The following is a 17,135-nucleotide window of genomic DNA, read 5'->3' as shown; positions in this document are numbered from 1 at the left end:
CAGATGCTGATTTACTAAAAAAAAAAAGGACACAGCAGGCAGCATCTCTGGAGAGAAGGAATGGGTGATGTTTCGGGTCGAGACTGAAGAGGGTCTAAACCAGAAAGCACTGGGCCCGCCGGTGCTGCCGCAATCCCTGCAAGCTGTCAAGCTCACCGCAGTCATGGCCACTGGTGTGTGTGCACGCGCTGATGAGACGGGGCGTGGGAAGCCATGGCAAAGCACACTCCACACAACGGGCTGGGGAAGGGACGGTCGCCATCGTGCAGCCGCTGGTGGGACAGCAGGCTGTTGGAGCGGGCAAAGCCCTTGCCACACTAGGTGCTGGTGTAGGAGCACTCGCCAGTGTGGGTGCGCTGGTGCTCCAGCAGGCTGTTGGAGCGGATGTAGCCATTGCCGCAGTCACTGCAGGTGGCGGCCCGCTCCCCGGTGTGCAGGCGCCTGTGCACCTTCTGGTCCCTGGACGACTTGAAGCCCTTGCCACAGTCGGAGCAGGTGAAGGGCCTTTCGCCGGAGTGCACGCGGTTGTGCCGCAGCAGGTTGCCGTAGCGGGTGAAGTTCTTGCCACAGTCGGAGCAGTCGAAAGGGGACGTTCTCCCGTGTGCACCCGCCGGTGGGTCTCCAGGTGGCACGGACTCTGCCAGGCCTTGCCACACATGTCGTACTCATAACGCCTCTGCTTGTTGTGGTCCTCCATCGAAGCTCATCCCGCACACCGAGCAGATGGGGGAGGGGCCTCAACGGCAAACTGGCCACCCTCAATGGCCGCTCACATCCCCGTCTCTCTGTCCACAGCAACGGCTCCTAAACCCTGCAGGAGGGGAACACAGAGGGTCAACAAGCTGGCAAACAGGACATTACTAACGCGTGAACAATACGGAAGACGGAGGATTATTTCATTCCAAAAATGAAGAAAGATTCTAAGGGCAGTAGGAGGCAACCGTGGCTGATAAGAGAAGTTAGGGCTAGAATAAAACAAAAAGGAAAGTATAACACAGCAAAGAGTAGCCGGGGGCCAGAGGATTGGGAAACTTTCATAGGACAACAGAAGGAAACAAAACGGGCAATACAGGCTGAAAAGATGAAGTACGAAGGGAAGCCGGCCAAGAATATAAAGGACGATAAAAGCTTCTTTAGATATGTTAAGGGAAAAAGAGTAGCAAAGTCAAATTTGGGTCCCTTGAAGGCAGACACGGGTGAAATTATTATGGGCAACAAGGAAATGGCAGAAGAGTTGAATAGGTATTTCAGATCTGTCGTCACTAAGGAAGACACAAACAATCTCCCAGATGTACTGGGGGAAAGAGGATCTAAGGGGGTAGAGGAACTGAAATAAATTTTCATTAGGCAAGAAATAGTATTGGGTAGGCTAATGGGACTGAAGGATGATAAATCCTCTGGACCTGATGGTCTGCATCCCAGTGTCCTAAAATTAGAGCACATGGTATTGGCGGTAGGGTGTTGACATGGATAAAAAATTGGTTGGCAGACCGGAAGCAAAGAGTAGGAGTGAACGGGTCCTCTTCAGAATGGCAGGCAGTGGCGAGTGGAGTGCTGCTAGGCTCGGTGTTGGGGCCGCAACTGTTTACCATATATATTAATGATTTGGAAGAGGGAATTAGGAGCAAGATTAGCAAGTTTGCGGATGACACAAAACTGGGTGGCAGTGTGAACTGTGAAGAGGCTGTTAGGAGGTTGCATGGTGACCTGGACAGGTTGAGTGAGTGGGCAGATGCAGTATAATATAGATAAATGTGAGGTTATCCACTTTGGCGGCAAAAATAAGAGGGCAGATTATTATCTCAATGAGGTTAGGTTAGGTAAGGGGGAGGTGCAGCAAGACCTGGGCGTCCTTGTACACCGGTCACTGAAAGTTGGCTTACAGGTACAGCAGGCAGTGAAGAAAGCTAATGGAATGTTGGCCTTCAAAACAAGAGAATTTGCGAGTCAGTGTGGGGGAAGTGGTGCAAGGGATGAGGGGGCGCTGAGCATCCAGGAACCACGTTGAGCTGCCCTGCGCCATAACGTCAGCCTCACACACAGACGTGCGTACAACCGGCGCCCTGACGTCACCGCCAATCCGAGGGGGATTGCCGGCCCGCCCCCTGCCATTGCACAGTCACGTGGTGTGGGGGCGGCATGCATCATGGGAAAAAGATCACAGTGCTGGAGTCACTCAGCGGGTCAGGCAGGGTCTGTGGAGAGAAGGAATGCGTGACGTTTCAGGTACAGACCCTTCTTCAATCTGATGGGAGGTACAGAGATAAGGATGTGTAAGGATTGAAAACCGGACAAAGGGAATACAGTTCAATGAAATTGTAGAATAGACCATTGTTGGATAGATCAAAGGGAGGCCACCATCACAGTCAAAAAGGCCCAACAGAGGGTGTACTTCCTGCGGCAGCTGAGAAAACACAATCTGCCGCAGGCAATGATGGTTTTATACTGCCATCGTGGAGTCTGTCCTCACCTTCTCCATCATGGTCTGTGTAACCGCTGATGCTCCCGCCGCCCCCATGCATTCTTCAAATGCTTCCAGCAGTGGGAGCAGCCGCTCGTCGGCGTGGGCCCGCCGGTGCTGCCGTAACTCCCACGAGCTATCAAACGCCTCACCGCAGTACAGGAAGTCGTAGGGTTGGCCACTGGTGTGAGACAGGGCATGGGAGGCCATGGCAAAGCTCTCTCCACACACCACGCTGGGGACGGGACGGTCGCCAGCGTGCACCTGCTGGTGGAACAGCAGTTTGGAGGAGGTGGTGTAGCCCTTGCTGCCCTGGATGAAGGTGTAGAGACGCTCGCCAGTGTGGGTGCGCTGGTGGGACAGCAGGCTGGAGGAGCGGGTGTAGCTCTTGCCGCACTGGGTGCAGGTGTAGGGGCGCTCGCCGGTGTGGGTGCGCTGGTGGGACAGCAGGGTGCCGGACAGGGTGAAGCCCTTGCCACACTGAGTGCAGGTGTAGGGACGCTCGCCAGTGTGGGTGCGCTGGTGCACCAGCAGGCTGCTGGAGCAGGTGAAGCCCTTGCCACACTGCGCGCAAGTGAAGGGGCGCTCGTCGGTGTGGGTGTGCTGGTGCTCCAGCAGGCGGATTGAGCGGGTGAAGCCCTTGCCGCACTGGGCGCAGATGTAGGGGCGCTCCCCGGTGTGGGTGTGCTGGTGCTCCAGCAGCCGGTTGGAGCGGGTGAAGCCTTTGCCGCACTGGGTGCAGGTGTAGGGGCGCTCGCCGGTGTGGGTGCGTTGGTGGGACAGCAGGTTGCTCGAGTGGGTGAAGCCCTTGCCGCAGTCACTGCAGGTGTAGGGGCACTCCCCGGTGTGCAGGCGCCTGTGCCTCTTCAGATGCGTGGACGACTTGAAGCCTTTGCCGCAGTCGGAACAGGTGAAGGGCCTCTCGCCAGAGTGCACGCGGCTGTGGAGCAGCAGGTTGGCGCAGCTGGTGAAGCTCTTGCAGCACTCAGAGCAGTCGAAGGGGCGTTCTCCCGTATGCACCCGCCGGTGGGTCTCCAGCTGGCTTGGCAGCTGCCAGGCTTTGCCACACACATCGCACTCACAACGCTTCTCCTTGTTGTGCCCCGTCATGTGGTCCCGCATCGAAGCTCAGCCCCTCGCTCAGCCCGCACACCGAGCAGATGGGGGAGGCTCACCAGCACCTTGGCCGCCCTCAGTGGCCGCTCATGTTCCCGTCTCTCCGTCCAAAGCAACGGCTCATAAACCCTGCAGGAGGGGAACACAGAGGGTCGACGATGGCAAACAGGACATCACTAACACGTGAACATTACTAGCGCTTGAAGGGCGGTGGGGGGGCAGGGGATAGTGGGGGGAGGGTGATAGGAAGGGGTGAAGGTGAGATGGGGAGAGGAGGGGGTGAGGGGAAGGGGAAGCAGTTGTGATCAAGGACAGTCAAACGACCGCGTCGAGCCGCCCTCCCGCACGGCCTGTGCTGTGACTGCCTTTGCGGCAGAGAATTCCAGATTCACAACTCCCTGTGTTAAACAGTTTTTTTCTCATCTCAGTCCTAAATGGCCTACCCCTTATTCTTAAACTGTGACCCCTGGTTCTGGACTCCCCCAACATCGGGAACATTTTTCCTGCATTTAGCCTGTCTAATCCACTAAGAATTTTATGTTTCGATAAGATCTCCTCTCATCCTAAATTCCAGCGAATACAAGCTCAGTTGACCCATTCATTCATCATATGATAGTCCCGCAATCCCGGGAAATAACCTGGTGAACCTATGCTGCACTGCCTCAATAGCAAGAATGTCCTTCCTCTAATTTGAAGACCAAAACTGCACACAATACTACAGGTGTGGTCTTTAGGACCTTGATAGCAATGTCATCACGGATTTAGTAGTGCTGGACTTTTCTAAAGCATTTGATGTATTCCCACACCAGAGACTGCTTCGAAAGCTTGATTTTTACGGTGTTCCAACACGATGGATTTCCAGTTTTCTGACAAATTGTCTACAGCACGTGTGTGTGAATGGACAAAGCTCTGATTGGCGTCCAGTGTTGAGTGATACACCTCAGGGCTCAGTACTTGGCCCACATCTGTTTTTGCTTTACATAAATGACATCCATGAAAAAGTCACAAGTACGATTAGACTATTCGCTAATGATTGTTTGCTGTACCAACCAATTATGTCAGCTGATGATGAAGATGCTCTCCAAAAAGATCTCGATACTATGGTTGAGTGGTCACAACAATGGGGCATGCAGTTCAACCCTTCCAAATGTGAAACTATGCGTGTCACCAGAAAGAGGAATCCAGGCAAAACATCATAGAAACATAGAAAATAGGTGCAGGAGTAGGCCATGGTGACCGATTGGGAAAGGGGGAGATGCAGCGAGACCTGGGTGTCATGGTACACCAGTCATTGAAGGTAGGCATGCAGGTGCAGCAGGCAGTAAAGAAAGCGAATGGTATGTTGGCTTTCATAGCAAGAGGATTTGAGTATAGGAGCAGGGAGGTTCTACTGCAGTTATACAGGGTCTTGGTGAGACTACACCTGGAGTATTGCGTGCAGTTTGGGTCTCCAAATCAGAGGAAGGACATTATTGCCATAGAGGGAGTACAGAGAAGGTTCACCAGACTGATTCCTGGGATGTCAGGACTGTCTTATGAAGAAAGACTGGATAGACTTTGTTTATACTCTCTAGAATTTAGGAGATTGAGAGGGGATCTTATAGAAACTTACAAAATTCTTAAGGGGTTGGACAGGCTAGATGCAGGAAGATTGTTCCCGATGTTGGGGAAGTCCAGGACAAGGGGGTCACAGCTTAAGGATAAGGGGGAAATCCTTTAAAACCGAGATAAGGAGAACTTTTTTCACACAGAGAGTGGTGAATCTCTGGAACTCTCTGCCACAGAGGGTAGTTGAGGCCTGTTCATTGGCTATATTTAAGAGGGAGTTAGATGTGGCCCTTGTGGCTAAGGGGATCAGGGGGCATGGAGAGAAGGCAGGTACGGGATACTGAGTTGGATGATCAGCCATGATCATATTGAATGGCGGTGCAGGCTCGAAGGGCCGAATGGCCTACTCCTGCACCTAATTTCTATGTTTCTATGTTTAAATTCCATTTGGAATGTTTTTGGAGGACCAAGAAACCAACAAGGACGCTGCACTGCCGCCTCCCGCCGTCAGGAGGCGCTACAGTCGGAGGGCCAGAGACGTTGCACCGCGGCCTCCCGCCGTTAGAGACGCTACACTCGGAGGGCCAGAGGACGCCCAGACCTCGGGCTCTGGTTCCTCGGTTCCCGGCTGCATGACCGTTCTCGGGAAGGGGGGAGTGGGTGGGGAGAGGGCGCGGGGCCGAGCGGCGGCTGCGGTTGTTCCCACCTGGAAGGTACACAAAAATGCTGGAGAAACTCAGCGGGTGCAGCAGCATCTATGGAGCGCAGGAAATAGGCGACGTTTCGGGCCAAAACCTTGTACCCTTCTTCAGACTATTCCCACCTGAGCTGCAGGCGATGAGCGGAGGCCACGTCCCGTCGACCCACCTCACGTGACCTGCGACCAGGTCCCGCCCCCCCAACTGACGGGCAGCGCTAGCGACCAATGGGTGCAGGTTCCGCTTTCTCCCAGACGTCACAATGCATCGGTTCCCGCCCACAGACGTCACAAAGAATCGGTTCCCGCCCGCTCCTTGCGTCCGACCAATCAGAGCCGCGTCCCCACCGCAGGTGACAATGTCCTATAGATCGAACCGTAGCCCCGCCCCTCGGACAGACAGCACGTTCCGCCAATCGGAGCCGCCCATTCCGCCCTAGCAACGGTTGGCACGACGCGGCCGGCCCCGCCCCCACGGCTCCTTCACCACGTCGGGGGGGGGGGGGGGGATGGAGGGGAATCAATCACAGCAGCTGCAGAGGCTTCAAACCTGAAATAAAACCTCAAAGGGAGCCAGACTACAAGATGCTGCAGTAACTCAGCGGGATGGGCAGCATCTCTGGAGAGAAAGAATGGACGATGTTTGAGGTTGAGACCAAAGTTTTGGAATAACTGATTGGAAGGCGTTTGCAGCCCAGGCCACCCTTGACTCCCACACGGACATTGATTCCTATACATCCTCTGTTTAAGTATGTTGCAAAACTTACCTTCAGCGGCGCTGCAGTTCTGCTGCTACCCAGGTGCGCAACTTTGGCGCCTTTGAGAGGGGGCGGGTTTAAAACGCCGTTTTCTCTAGGCTATTGAAATCGAGGTTGTTCAGCTGCTTAGTTGCTCATGAAAAATCGCTGCGACATTCGTTCACTGCAGTTATTTTAAAAATAAATTGGATTATTTAATTGCTGTAGTAGATTAAAAATCATCCTCTAAAGCCGCGTACGCAGACAACGGGACAGATCTCACGTAGGGGACAAGGCAAGGGTAAGCTGTTTATTTTGACATTAAAAAGTGCTTCTTAAGATCCCTTTATTCAAAATTTTAAGTTGCGAGAGGTGACTTGGGGGCCGATCTGAACCGGCAGCGTTTTTCATGCCGACATGGAGTTCAAATTCACTGCAACCGCAACGTTCCAAGCCATCGCGTTCCAGAAAAACCGACTCGCAAGCTGATTTAAATGGCCATTAATTTACAACAATTAAACACTAAATTCCTTCCATTTGGCCTATAAATTAATGACAATTAGATTTAAAAATCATGTTTTATTGTGAATTCTTGTGTGAATGTTCTTTGGACCTTAGGCTATTAGAAAATGTTAATCTTTTCTTAAGAAATGGATAGATGTTTAGATCTAGTAATTGAATTTTGGAATTAGCTACAATTGGGTAACTAACTAATTATATGCTTTAATTTCAAGTCATCCAAGTAAGATTGTTTAATATTTGTTTCAGAATGCTTCAATCTATAATAACTGAAAATCTATTTCAGTTCTCTTCATTTTTAATAAAGTTATGGCCATTTGACTGTCCTTGATCACAGCTTTTGTGTTAAGTCAATGGAAAAGCAATAGGGAACAAGATTCTAATTTCCGAGTATGAAAATGGCCATAATTTTTTTAATACTGAAGATATGAAAGTGAATTAGGTGTCAAATTAAACTTCTTTTTATGCTTTATCTGATGGGATAAATTGCAGACTTGATTTTTTAAATCTCAACATTTTGTAACATTGCTACTCTGTTCTGGACTTTATAAACTGCACCATCAACAGTGTCACCTCCCTCAAATGGGTACCATATTCCCGAATCAGAAGCCATGGATGAACAGCGAGGTCAGGCTACTGCTGAAAGCACGGGACACCACTTTCAGGTCAGGCGATGCCCGAGCCTACAGTTCATCCAGGGCTAACCTGAAGAGGGGCATCAGGAAGGCCAAGCACTGCCATAACCTCGGGATTGAGGAGCACTTCAACAACAACTCCGACCCCCGACGCATGTGGCAAGGCATCCAGGCCATCACGGACTACAGACCCTCCAACATCACCCCCACATCCAGCAACGCCTCCTTCCTTGAGGAGCTTAACCACTTCTATGGCTGCTTTGACAGGGACAATCTAGAGATGGCCATCAAGGCTGTGCTCCCTGCCGATCACCAACCCCTCACACTCACCCCTTACGATGTGTACATGGCACTGATAATGCACGTAAGGCTGCTGGCCCTGACGGCATCCCCGGGCGCGTCCTCAGGGCCTGTGCTGCGCAGCTGACAGACGTCTGGACTGACATCTTCAACCTGTCACTTGCCCAAGCAGTTGTGCCCACTTGCCTTAAAGCCACCTCCATCGTGCCGGTGCCAAAACACTCCACTGCGGCAAGCCTCAACGACTTCCGCCCAGTTGCACTTACCCCCATCATCACCAAGTGCTTCGAGAGGCTGGTCCTGGCACACCTCAAAGGCTGCCTACCCCCCCACATTGGATCCCTATCAGTTTGCCTACCGCAAGAACAGGAGTACGGAGGATGCCATCTCAACGGCACTTCACTCCGCCCTCTCCCACCTCGACAACAGAGCCACTTGCGTAAGAATGCTGTTCATCGATTACAGCTCAGCATTCAACACCATTATACCATCAAAACTGATCACCAAACTCGGTAACCTGGGCATCGACCCCTCCCTCTGCAACTGGATACTGGACTTTCTAACCAACAGCCCCCTCCTCTACTCCTTCTTCACCTACGACTGCACACCTGTACATGGTACTAACACCATCATCAAGTATGCAGATGATACAACGGTGGTCAGCCTCATCAGCAACAACGATGAGTCGGCCTATAGGGAGGAGGTCCAGCTCCTAGCAGCATGGTGCGCTGACAACAACCTGGCCCTTAACTCCAAGAAGACCAAGGAGCTCATTGTACACGCACGCACACCCCCATCTACATTAACGGGACGGAGGTTTCCAGCTTCGGGTTCCCGAGGTTCAACATCTCAGATGACCTCTCTTGGACCCGCAATACCTCAACTCTGGTCAAGAATGCTCACCAGCGTCTCTTCTTCCTGAGGAGACTGAAGAAGGTCCATCTGTCTCCTCAGATCCTGGTGAACTTCTACCGCTGCACCATCGAGAGCATCCTTTCCAACTGTATCACAGTATGGTATGGCAACTGCTCTGTCTCCGACCGGAAAGCACTGCAGAGGGTGGTGAAAATTGTCCAACGCATCACCGGTTCCTCGCTCCCCTCCATGAGTCTGTCCAAAGCAAGCGTTGTCTGCGAAGGGCGCTCAGCATCGCCAAGGACTGCTCTCATCCTGTGAGGCGGAACTTCTACGCTCCTCCCACCAGCTACTATGACTGTACCATCGAGATATTCATCCTTTCCAACTGTATCACAGTATGGTATGGCAACTGCTCTGTCTCCGACCGGAAAGCACTGCAGAGGGTGGTGAAAATTGAGCCAGCACTGCCATTCAACGTGATCACGTCTGATCATCCACAATCAGTACCCCGTTCCTGCTTTCTCTCCATATCCCTTGATTCCGTTAGCCCAAAGAGCTAAATCTAATACTCTTGAAAACATCCAGTGAATTGGCCCCCACTGCCTTCAGTCGCAGAGAATTCCACAGATTCACAGCTCTTTGGGTGAAAAGTTTTTCCTCACCTCAGTCCTAAATGACCTACACCTTATTCTTAAACTGTGGCCCCTGGTTCTGGACTCCACCATCGGGAACATTTTTCCTGCATCTAGCCTGCCCAATCCCTTAAGAATTGTATTCGTTTCTGTAAGATCTCCTCTCATCCTTCTGAATCCCAGTGAATACAAGCCCAGTCTTTCTTTCATCATATGTCATTCCCCCCACCCCGGGAATTAACCTGGTGAACCTACACTGCACTCCCTCCATAGCAAGAATGTCCTTCCTCAAATTAGGAGACCAAACCTGCACACAATACTCCAGGTGTGGTCTCACCAGGGCCCTGTACAACTGCAGTAAAACCTCCTTGCTCCTAAACTCAAATCCTCTCGCAATGAAGGCCAACATGCCATTAGCTTTCTTCACTGCCGGCTGTACCTGCATGCTTATATTCAGTGTCTGATGTACAAGAGGGTCTCGTTGTACTTCCCCTTTCCCTAATCTGACACCATTCAGATAATAGAGTGCTGGCGTAACACCTTACACTTATCTCTGTGTCTCCCTCACCTGTGACTCTCCAGAAATATTGCCTGTCCCGCTGAGTTACTCCAACATTGTGTGTCTTCCTGTGAAGAACATGGATAGGGGATGTTTTTTGGGTCACAACCCTTCTTCAGACCTGAAACATCACCTATCAACGTTGATCAGCGATGCTGCCTGACCCATTAAATTACTCCAGCTCTCTGTGAAACGTCACCTATCTATGTTCTCCACAGAAGCTGTCTCTAGCACCTTGTGTATTTTTGTGCATGAACTAGTGTCTGCAGTTCCTTGTGTCGAACAAAGATAGGCACAAAGTGCTGGGGAAAAAATATGGGCAACGTTTAAGGTTGGGTCACTTGGCTACTTGACAAACTTTGTTCGAGTTGAGAAATGTTGTTCTCTGATTTTAGTTAACTATCCAACAACCCACCTCCCTTTTATTGATTGCAGTATGAATATTGATTTCTCTAACTTCAAGTAACCCTTATGTAATGAGCTGACTCAAACACATTAAGATACAACACATCCGTATCTGCATCAACCCCAGAGATCTTAACACTGCCATCAAACTCCCGCACTACCCAATGTGAACGATGGAAGAAGTTGCCGCCCAGATATTGCCTGCGCAGCATGCAACATGCGCAGTACGCCAATCCTCCTGCACCATTCCCGTTTCTAATGACATTTGAAATATTTCTGTCATAGCACCTGCTATTTCTACACTAACTTCCCTCAATGCCCTAGGGAATATTCTGTTAGGACCTAGAGACTTATCCACTTTTATATTGAAAAAGTGTGTGCATGCCACGATCTAGGCCTGGTTTACTTTGGATGCGCTGTCCAGAAACTTGGCCTCACTGACGAGCCCACTCAACAGCTACTCTCTCAATACGAAGAACTGTTTAACGGTAAGCTTGGCACGTTGCCTGCCAAATACCACATTGCTGTTGTGGTTAGGGAGGAGGGAAATGAGAGATATAGACGGTGATGTGGAGAGATAAAGTACAATGAATGAAAGATTTGCAACAAAGTGTAGTCAAGATAGCTATTGGAGTCGGTAGGTTTGTAGTAGATGTTGGTGAGCAGTCTGTTTCCTATGATGGAGACGGTGAGATCTAGAAATGGTATGGAGATGTCAGGGATGGTCCGCGTGAATTTGAGTGCAGGATGCAAGTTAGTGGTGAAGTGGATGATGTCAGTGGGTTCTGCATGGGTGCAGGAGGTAGCACCAATGCAGTCGGCACATGTAGTTTGTGTGGAGTTCATGTGTGTAGTTCATGTGCACAATACACAATAGGTGCCATTCGGCTTTTGAGCCAGCACCACCTGTGATCCTGGCTGATCATCCACAATCAGTACCCCGTTCCTGCCTTTTCCCCATATCCCTTGACTCCGCTATCTTTAAGAGCGCTATCCAACTCACTCTTGAAAGCATCCACAGGATCGGCCACCCTGCCTTCTGAGGCAGAGAATTCCAGATTCAAAACCCTCTGTTTTTCTTCATCTCCGTTTTAAATGGCTTCCCCCTATTCTTAAACTGTGGCCCCTGGTTCTGGACTCCCCCAACATCGGGAACATGTTTCATGCATCTAGCGTGTCCAAACCCTTAATAATCTTATCTACATTATTACTAAAACTCTCATCTTCTCCTCTTCTAGGTTGCCTTGTTTTTTTAATTTGCGCAAAAACGGTACCTCATATTGTTAGGATTTTTGCCACGTTTCTCACCGTTCTCCTCTGCTCCAAGCTCACCGAATTTTGTTCGGATCGGTGAAATAATACAGAAGTTATGAAGGATTTATAAATCGTGAGATCAGCAGATTAGTCTTCTCGCCTGTCAGTAACCATGACGGTAACGCACCTTCTGACACCCGCTGTCAATCACCGGGGCGAGGAGAATAAATTCCCCGGAGGCGGTGCTGAGTCCGTGAGCTGCGCTGAGTGTGCCACAAGCCATGCTGAGTGAGTCCACAAGCCGTGCTGAGTGAGTCCACAAGCCGTGCTGAGTGAGTCCACAAGCCGTGCTGAGTGAGTCCACAAGCCGTGCTGAGTGAGTCTGCAGGACAATCACACCCCCCTCTTCAGCCCCCGACAGGCCCTGCCTCAAGCCGTCCCCCACCCCCGGCTGCAGGACACTCGCACCCCCCCTCGACAGAACCCGCTTCAAGTACAAAGAACGGAGAACAATGAGTGATCCTAATATCATGATGGAAGAGAAGCATCATGATCAGGCTCTATTGCAGATTCAAGACAAGCTTGAGAATTACAACAAAACAATAGAATGCTTTCATTTGCCACGAGCAAGAACTGGAAGGATGCCTCTTGATAATGACAATGCAGAATTGCTGAAGGAATTGCAATACAATAGGACTGAACAACAGCAATTTGTTGAGGAGAATGAGCCTCTGCTGAATGCTGAGCAGACAGCAATGTATTACCAGGTGTGCAACTGCTTGAAAAGGAACCTTCCTTCAATGTTTTTCATTGATTCACCAGGAGGAACTGGAAAAACAATTATCACTAATTTGATGCTTTCCAAAGATAGTGGTCAAGGTGATGTGGCTATTCCTGTAGCATCCTCTGGGATAACAATTAAATTAATGCATGTTGGACGATCTGCACGTTCTCGATTCAAGATACCCATCCAAGTGACCGACGATACATTCTACGACATTAACAAGAACTCTAACACGGCCGCTTGATGAGGTAAGTGAAACTCATTGTTTGGGATGAGTGCACGATGATTAGTAGGGAGAGCTTTGAAGCGGTGGACAGAACTCTGCGAGATGTATGCACCAACACTAAGCCTTTTGGCTGCATTTTATCATGTGTTGTAATGATTTTCGACAAATCCTTCCTGTAGTAAAAAGGGGAAATGATGCTGATGTTGAAAATTTCTGCATCAAGAAATCCTACTTGTGGACACTTCACCAATTTTCAATTGCAGAGGAATATGCGATTGAAAGAGGGAGAATAGACAATAGGTGCAGGGGTAGGCCAGTCTGCCCTTCGAGCCAGCACCACCATTCAATGTGATCATGGCTGAACATCTCCAATCAGTACCCCGTTTCTTCCTTCTCCCCATATCCCCTGACTTCGCTATTTTTAAGCGCCCTATCTAGTTCTCTCTTGAAAGCATCCAGATAACCTCCCTCCACCGCCATCTGAGGCAGAGAATTCCACACTCACCACTCTCTATGAGAAAAAGTGTTTCCTCATCTCCTTTCTAAATGGCTTACTCCTTTTTCTTAAACTGTGGCCCCTGGTTCTGGTCTCCCCCAACATCGGGAACATGTTTCCTGCCTCCAGCGTGTCCAAACCCTTAACAATCTTATATGTTTCAATGAGATGCCCTCTCATCCTTCTAAACTCCAGAGTGTACAAGCCCAGCTGCTCCATTCTCTCAGCATATGACAGTCCCGCCATCCCGGGAATTAACCTTGTAAACCTAAGCTGCACTCCCTCAATAGCAAGAATGTCCTTCCTCAAATTAGGGGACCAAAACTGCACACAATATTCCAGGTGTGGTCTCACTACTCACACCTGTAGTACAACTGCAGAAGGACCCCTTTGCTCCTACATTCAATTCCTCTTGTTATAAAGGCCAACATGCCATTCACTTTCTTCACTGCCTGCTGTACCTGCATGCTTACTTTCATAGACTGATGAACAAGGACTCCCGGATCCCGTTGTACTTCCCCTTTTCTCAATTTGAAGCCATTAGATAGTAATCTGCCTCCCTGCCTTTTGCTACCAAAGTGGATAACATTTATCCACATTAAACTGCATCTGTCATGCATCTGCCCACTCATCCAACCTGTCCAAGTCGCCCTGCATTCTCATAGCACCTTCCTCACAGTTCACACAGTCACCCAGCTTTTTGTCATCTGCAAATTTGCTAATGTTACTTTGAATCCCTTCATTTAAATCATTGATGTATATTGTAAATAGCTGCAATCCCAGCACAGAGTCTTGCGGTACGCCACTAGTCACTGCCTGCCATTCTCAAAGGGACCCGTTAATCCCCACTCTTTTTTTCCTGTCTGCCAACCCTTCTCTATCCATGTCAGCACTCTTCCCCCAATATCATGTGCCCTAATTTTGCCCACTAATCTCCTATGTGGGACCTTATCAAATGCTTTCTGTAAGTCCAGGTACACCACATCCACTGGCTCTCCCTTGTCCATTTTCCGCGTTACATCTTCAAAAAATTCCAGAAGATTAGTCAAGCATGATTTCCCCTAACATTAGCTACCCTCCAATCCACAGGAACTGATCCTGAGTCTATAGAACATTGGAAAATTATCACAATACATCCACCAATGCATCCACAAACCAACATGTAGAGGAACCAACGAGAGAGCAGTCTATTCTAGATTGGGTATTGAGTAATGAGGAAGGGTTGGTTAGCAGTCTTGTTGTGCGTGGCCCCTTGGGCAAGAGTGACCATAATATGGTTGAGTTCTTCATTAGGATGGATTTCTAGAGCCACCTCCCTGAGGACTGGGATACAGACCATCAGGTCCAGGGGATTTATCATCCTTCAGTCCCATTACCCTACCCAATACTATTTCTCGCCTAATGAAAATTTCTTTCAGTTCCTCTACCCCCTTAGATCCTGTCCTCCAGTACATCTGAGAGATTGTTTGTGTCTTCCTTAGTGAAGACAGATCCGAAGTACCTGTTCAACTCTTCAGCCATTTCCTTGTTGCCCATAATAATTTCACTCATGTTCGCCTTCAAGGGACCCACATTTGACTTTGTTACTCTTTTTCCCTTAACATATCTAAAGAAGCTTTTACTGTCCTTCTTTATATTCCTGGCCAGCTCCCCTTCGTACTTCATCTTTTCAGCCCGTATTGCCCGTTTTGTTTCCTTCTATTGTCCAATGAAAGTTTCCCAATCCTCTGGCTTCCGGCTACTCTTTGCTGTGTTATACATCTTTTTCTTTTAGTTTTATTCTACCCCTAACTTATCTTGTTAATGAGGGAACTAATGCTATTCACTTCCCAACAGAATGCCTCGATTCACATGAGATCTTTGGATTACCACTGCACATATTGGTGTTGTAAAAGGGATCTCCAATAATGTTAATGAGAAACTTGAAACACCCAAGGCTATGTAATGGAACGAGGATGATTGTGGAAGAGTTACACAATAATCTGATTGTTGCAAAAATCAAGATGTGAGCCTTCAAAGATAACATTGTTCTCTTACCTAGGATAATGCTCAATTTGACAGAAGGCAAACGCATTCCCCTTCAGCAGAGCCAATTCCCCATTCAGTCAAGTTTTGCCATGACGATCCATAAAGCGCAAGGACAAACCATGGAGAAGGTGTTGATATACCTTGAGAAACTGGTATTTCAGCTTGGACAACAATGTGTCGCTCTTAGCCGAGGAAAGGTGAAGGAAACTGTCAATTCTTTCCTGAAGAATGGAACATCAACCAAGCATGTTGTCATTAAACGCGTGCTTGCTTGAACGATGACTTCTGAAGTAAATTCTGGGGGTGGAAGATTGGAACCTTCACGTGGACCGCCCTGTTTCGACGAATGCAATCAACCCAGCGTGCACAATCAAATAAGATCAAATAGAACAAGTTGTCCTGCAACTTTAGGCTGTGCACGCCAAACGTAAGAAGAAGAAGTAAATTCTCAAATTTTCTTCAAGTTAAATTTTGACCACTCAATATGTCTCTATATTACAATTGTGTGTCTTTTTATCCATCAACAGCAAAGAGACATCGAGACGCAGTGAGCAGCAGAACGCAACAAGAGATGTGCAGTAGGAGGCCATTCGGCCCTTTGAGCTGATCGCCCCAATCAATAACCCGTGCCTGCCTTCTACCCATATCCCTTAATTCCACTAGCCCCTAGAGCTCTAACTCTCTCTTAAATCCATCCAGTGATTTGGCCTCCACTGCCCTCTGTGGCAGGGAATTCTGTGGAAGTCAGCAGTGTATGACCATGTGTGCAACTGCTTGAAAAGGAAGCTTCCTTCAACATTTTACATTGATTCACCAGGAGGATCAGGATAAACATTTATCACTGATTTGATCCTCCCCAAAATTAGGGGTCACAATATTACCCATAATAATTTCACCCGTGTCTGCCTTCAAGGGAACAACATTTGACTTTGCTACTCTTTTTTCCCAGGCCTTGCCACATATGTTGCACTCATAACGCTTCTCCTTGTTGTGCCCTGTCATGTGATCCTCCATTGAAGCTCAGCCCCTTGAAGCTCAGCCCGCACACCGAGCAGATGGGGGGCTCACCGGCACCCTGGCCGCCCTCAATGGCCGCTCATGTCCCCGTCTCTCCATCCACAGCAACGGCTCCTAAACCCTGCAGGGGGGGAACACAGAGGGTCAACAAGCTGGCAAACAGGACATTACTAACGTGCTTCACGGTGGAAGGGGAGAGGGCAGGGGGGTGAGAGTTGGGGGAGGGGGAGGAATGGGGTGAAGGAGGGAGTGAAGGGGGATGGACAGGAGGGGGTGAGTGGGAGAAAGTGGGGGGAGAGCAGGGGGCGTGAGGGGGTGAAGGGGAGGGAGAAGAAGGGGGATGGAGAAGAGGGGGCTGAAGGGAATGGGGAGGGGGCTGAAGGGGGATGGAGAGGAGGGGGAGAGGGGGAGGGGAGGGGATGAAGGGAAATGGAGAGGAGGGGTGGAGGATGAAGGGGATGGAGAGAAGGAGGGAGGGGTTGAAGGCGGATGGAGAAGAGTGGGTGACAGGGAGGGGAGAGGGTGAAGGGGATGATGAGGGGAAGGGGGTGAAGGGCAGGGTCCAGTGTAGCAGGGGCAGCAGCTGCTCAGCAGAGGCCACAAGCCGGGTGAACTTGGCACTCATGTCCTTGTTCACCACCGCCACAAACCCTTCAACCTCCCCTCTGGAGCCATAGGGGTGACGGTAACTGTTATATTCCGGACTGCAGAATGAATAACAACTTAGACTCAGGCTGCACAAGATCACGAGAGAGATTTATTACCCACCATTCCCTGCTTATATACAACACCAACTCATTAACATATACATGAATATGCATGAATACATTACAATGCTCTCCTTTTTTAAAGTATTAAATCTA

The 17,135-nt window shown here is 49.5% G+C and overlaps 1 protein-coding gene across 1 annotated transcript in view; it reads right to left on the bottom strand.

Annotated features, from left to right (window-relative positions):
- Positions 1-674: 674 nt before the first annotated feature.
- Positions 675-17,135, bottom strand: part of LOC129695175 (zinc finger protein 883-like) — a 31,505-nt gene continuing 15,044 nt past the window's right edge. The window contains exons 3-4 of the mRNA XM_055631947.1: positions 2,471-3,519; positions 675-811 (exon numbers count right to left, since the gene is read on the bottom strand). Coding sequence (XP_055487922.1) covers positions 770-811; positions 2,471-3,519 — 1,091 coding nt within the window. The 3' untranslated portion in view covers positions 675-769. The remainder of the gene's footprint in view (positions 812-2,470; positions 3,520-17,135) is intronic.

The sequence above is a fragment of the Leucoraja erinacea genome, unplaced genomic scaffold, assembly GCF_028641065.1.
Source record: "Leucoraja erinacea ecotype New England unplaced genomic scaffold, Leri_hhj_1 Leri_972S, whole genome shotgun sequence".
Classification (NCBI taxonomy): Eukaryota; Metazoa; Chordata; class Chondrichthyes; order Rajiformes; family Rajidae; genus Leucoraja; species Leucoraja erinaceus.
This window is presented reverse-complemented; position numbering and strand designations above follow the sequence as displayed.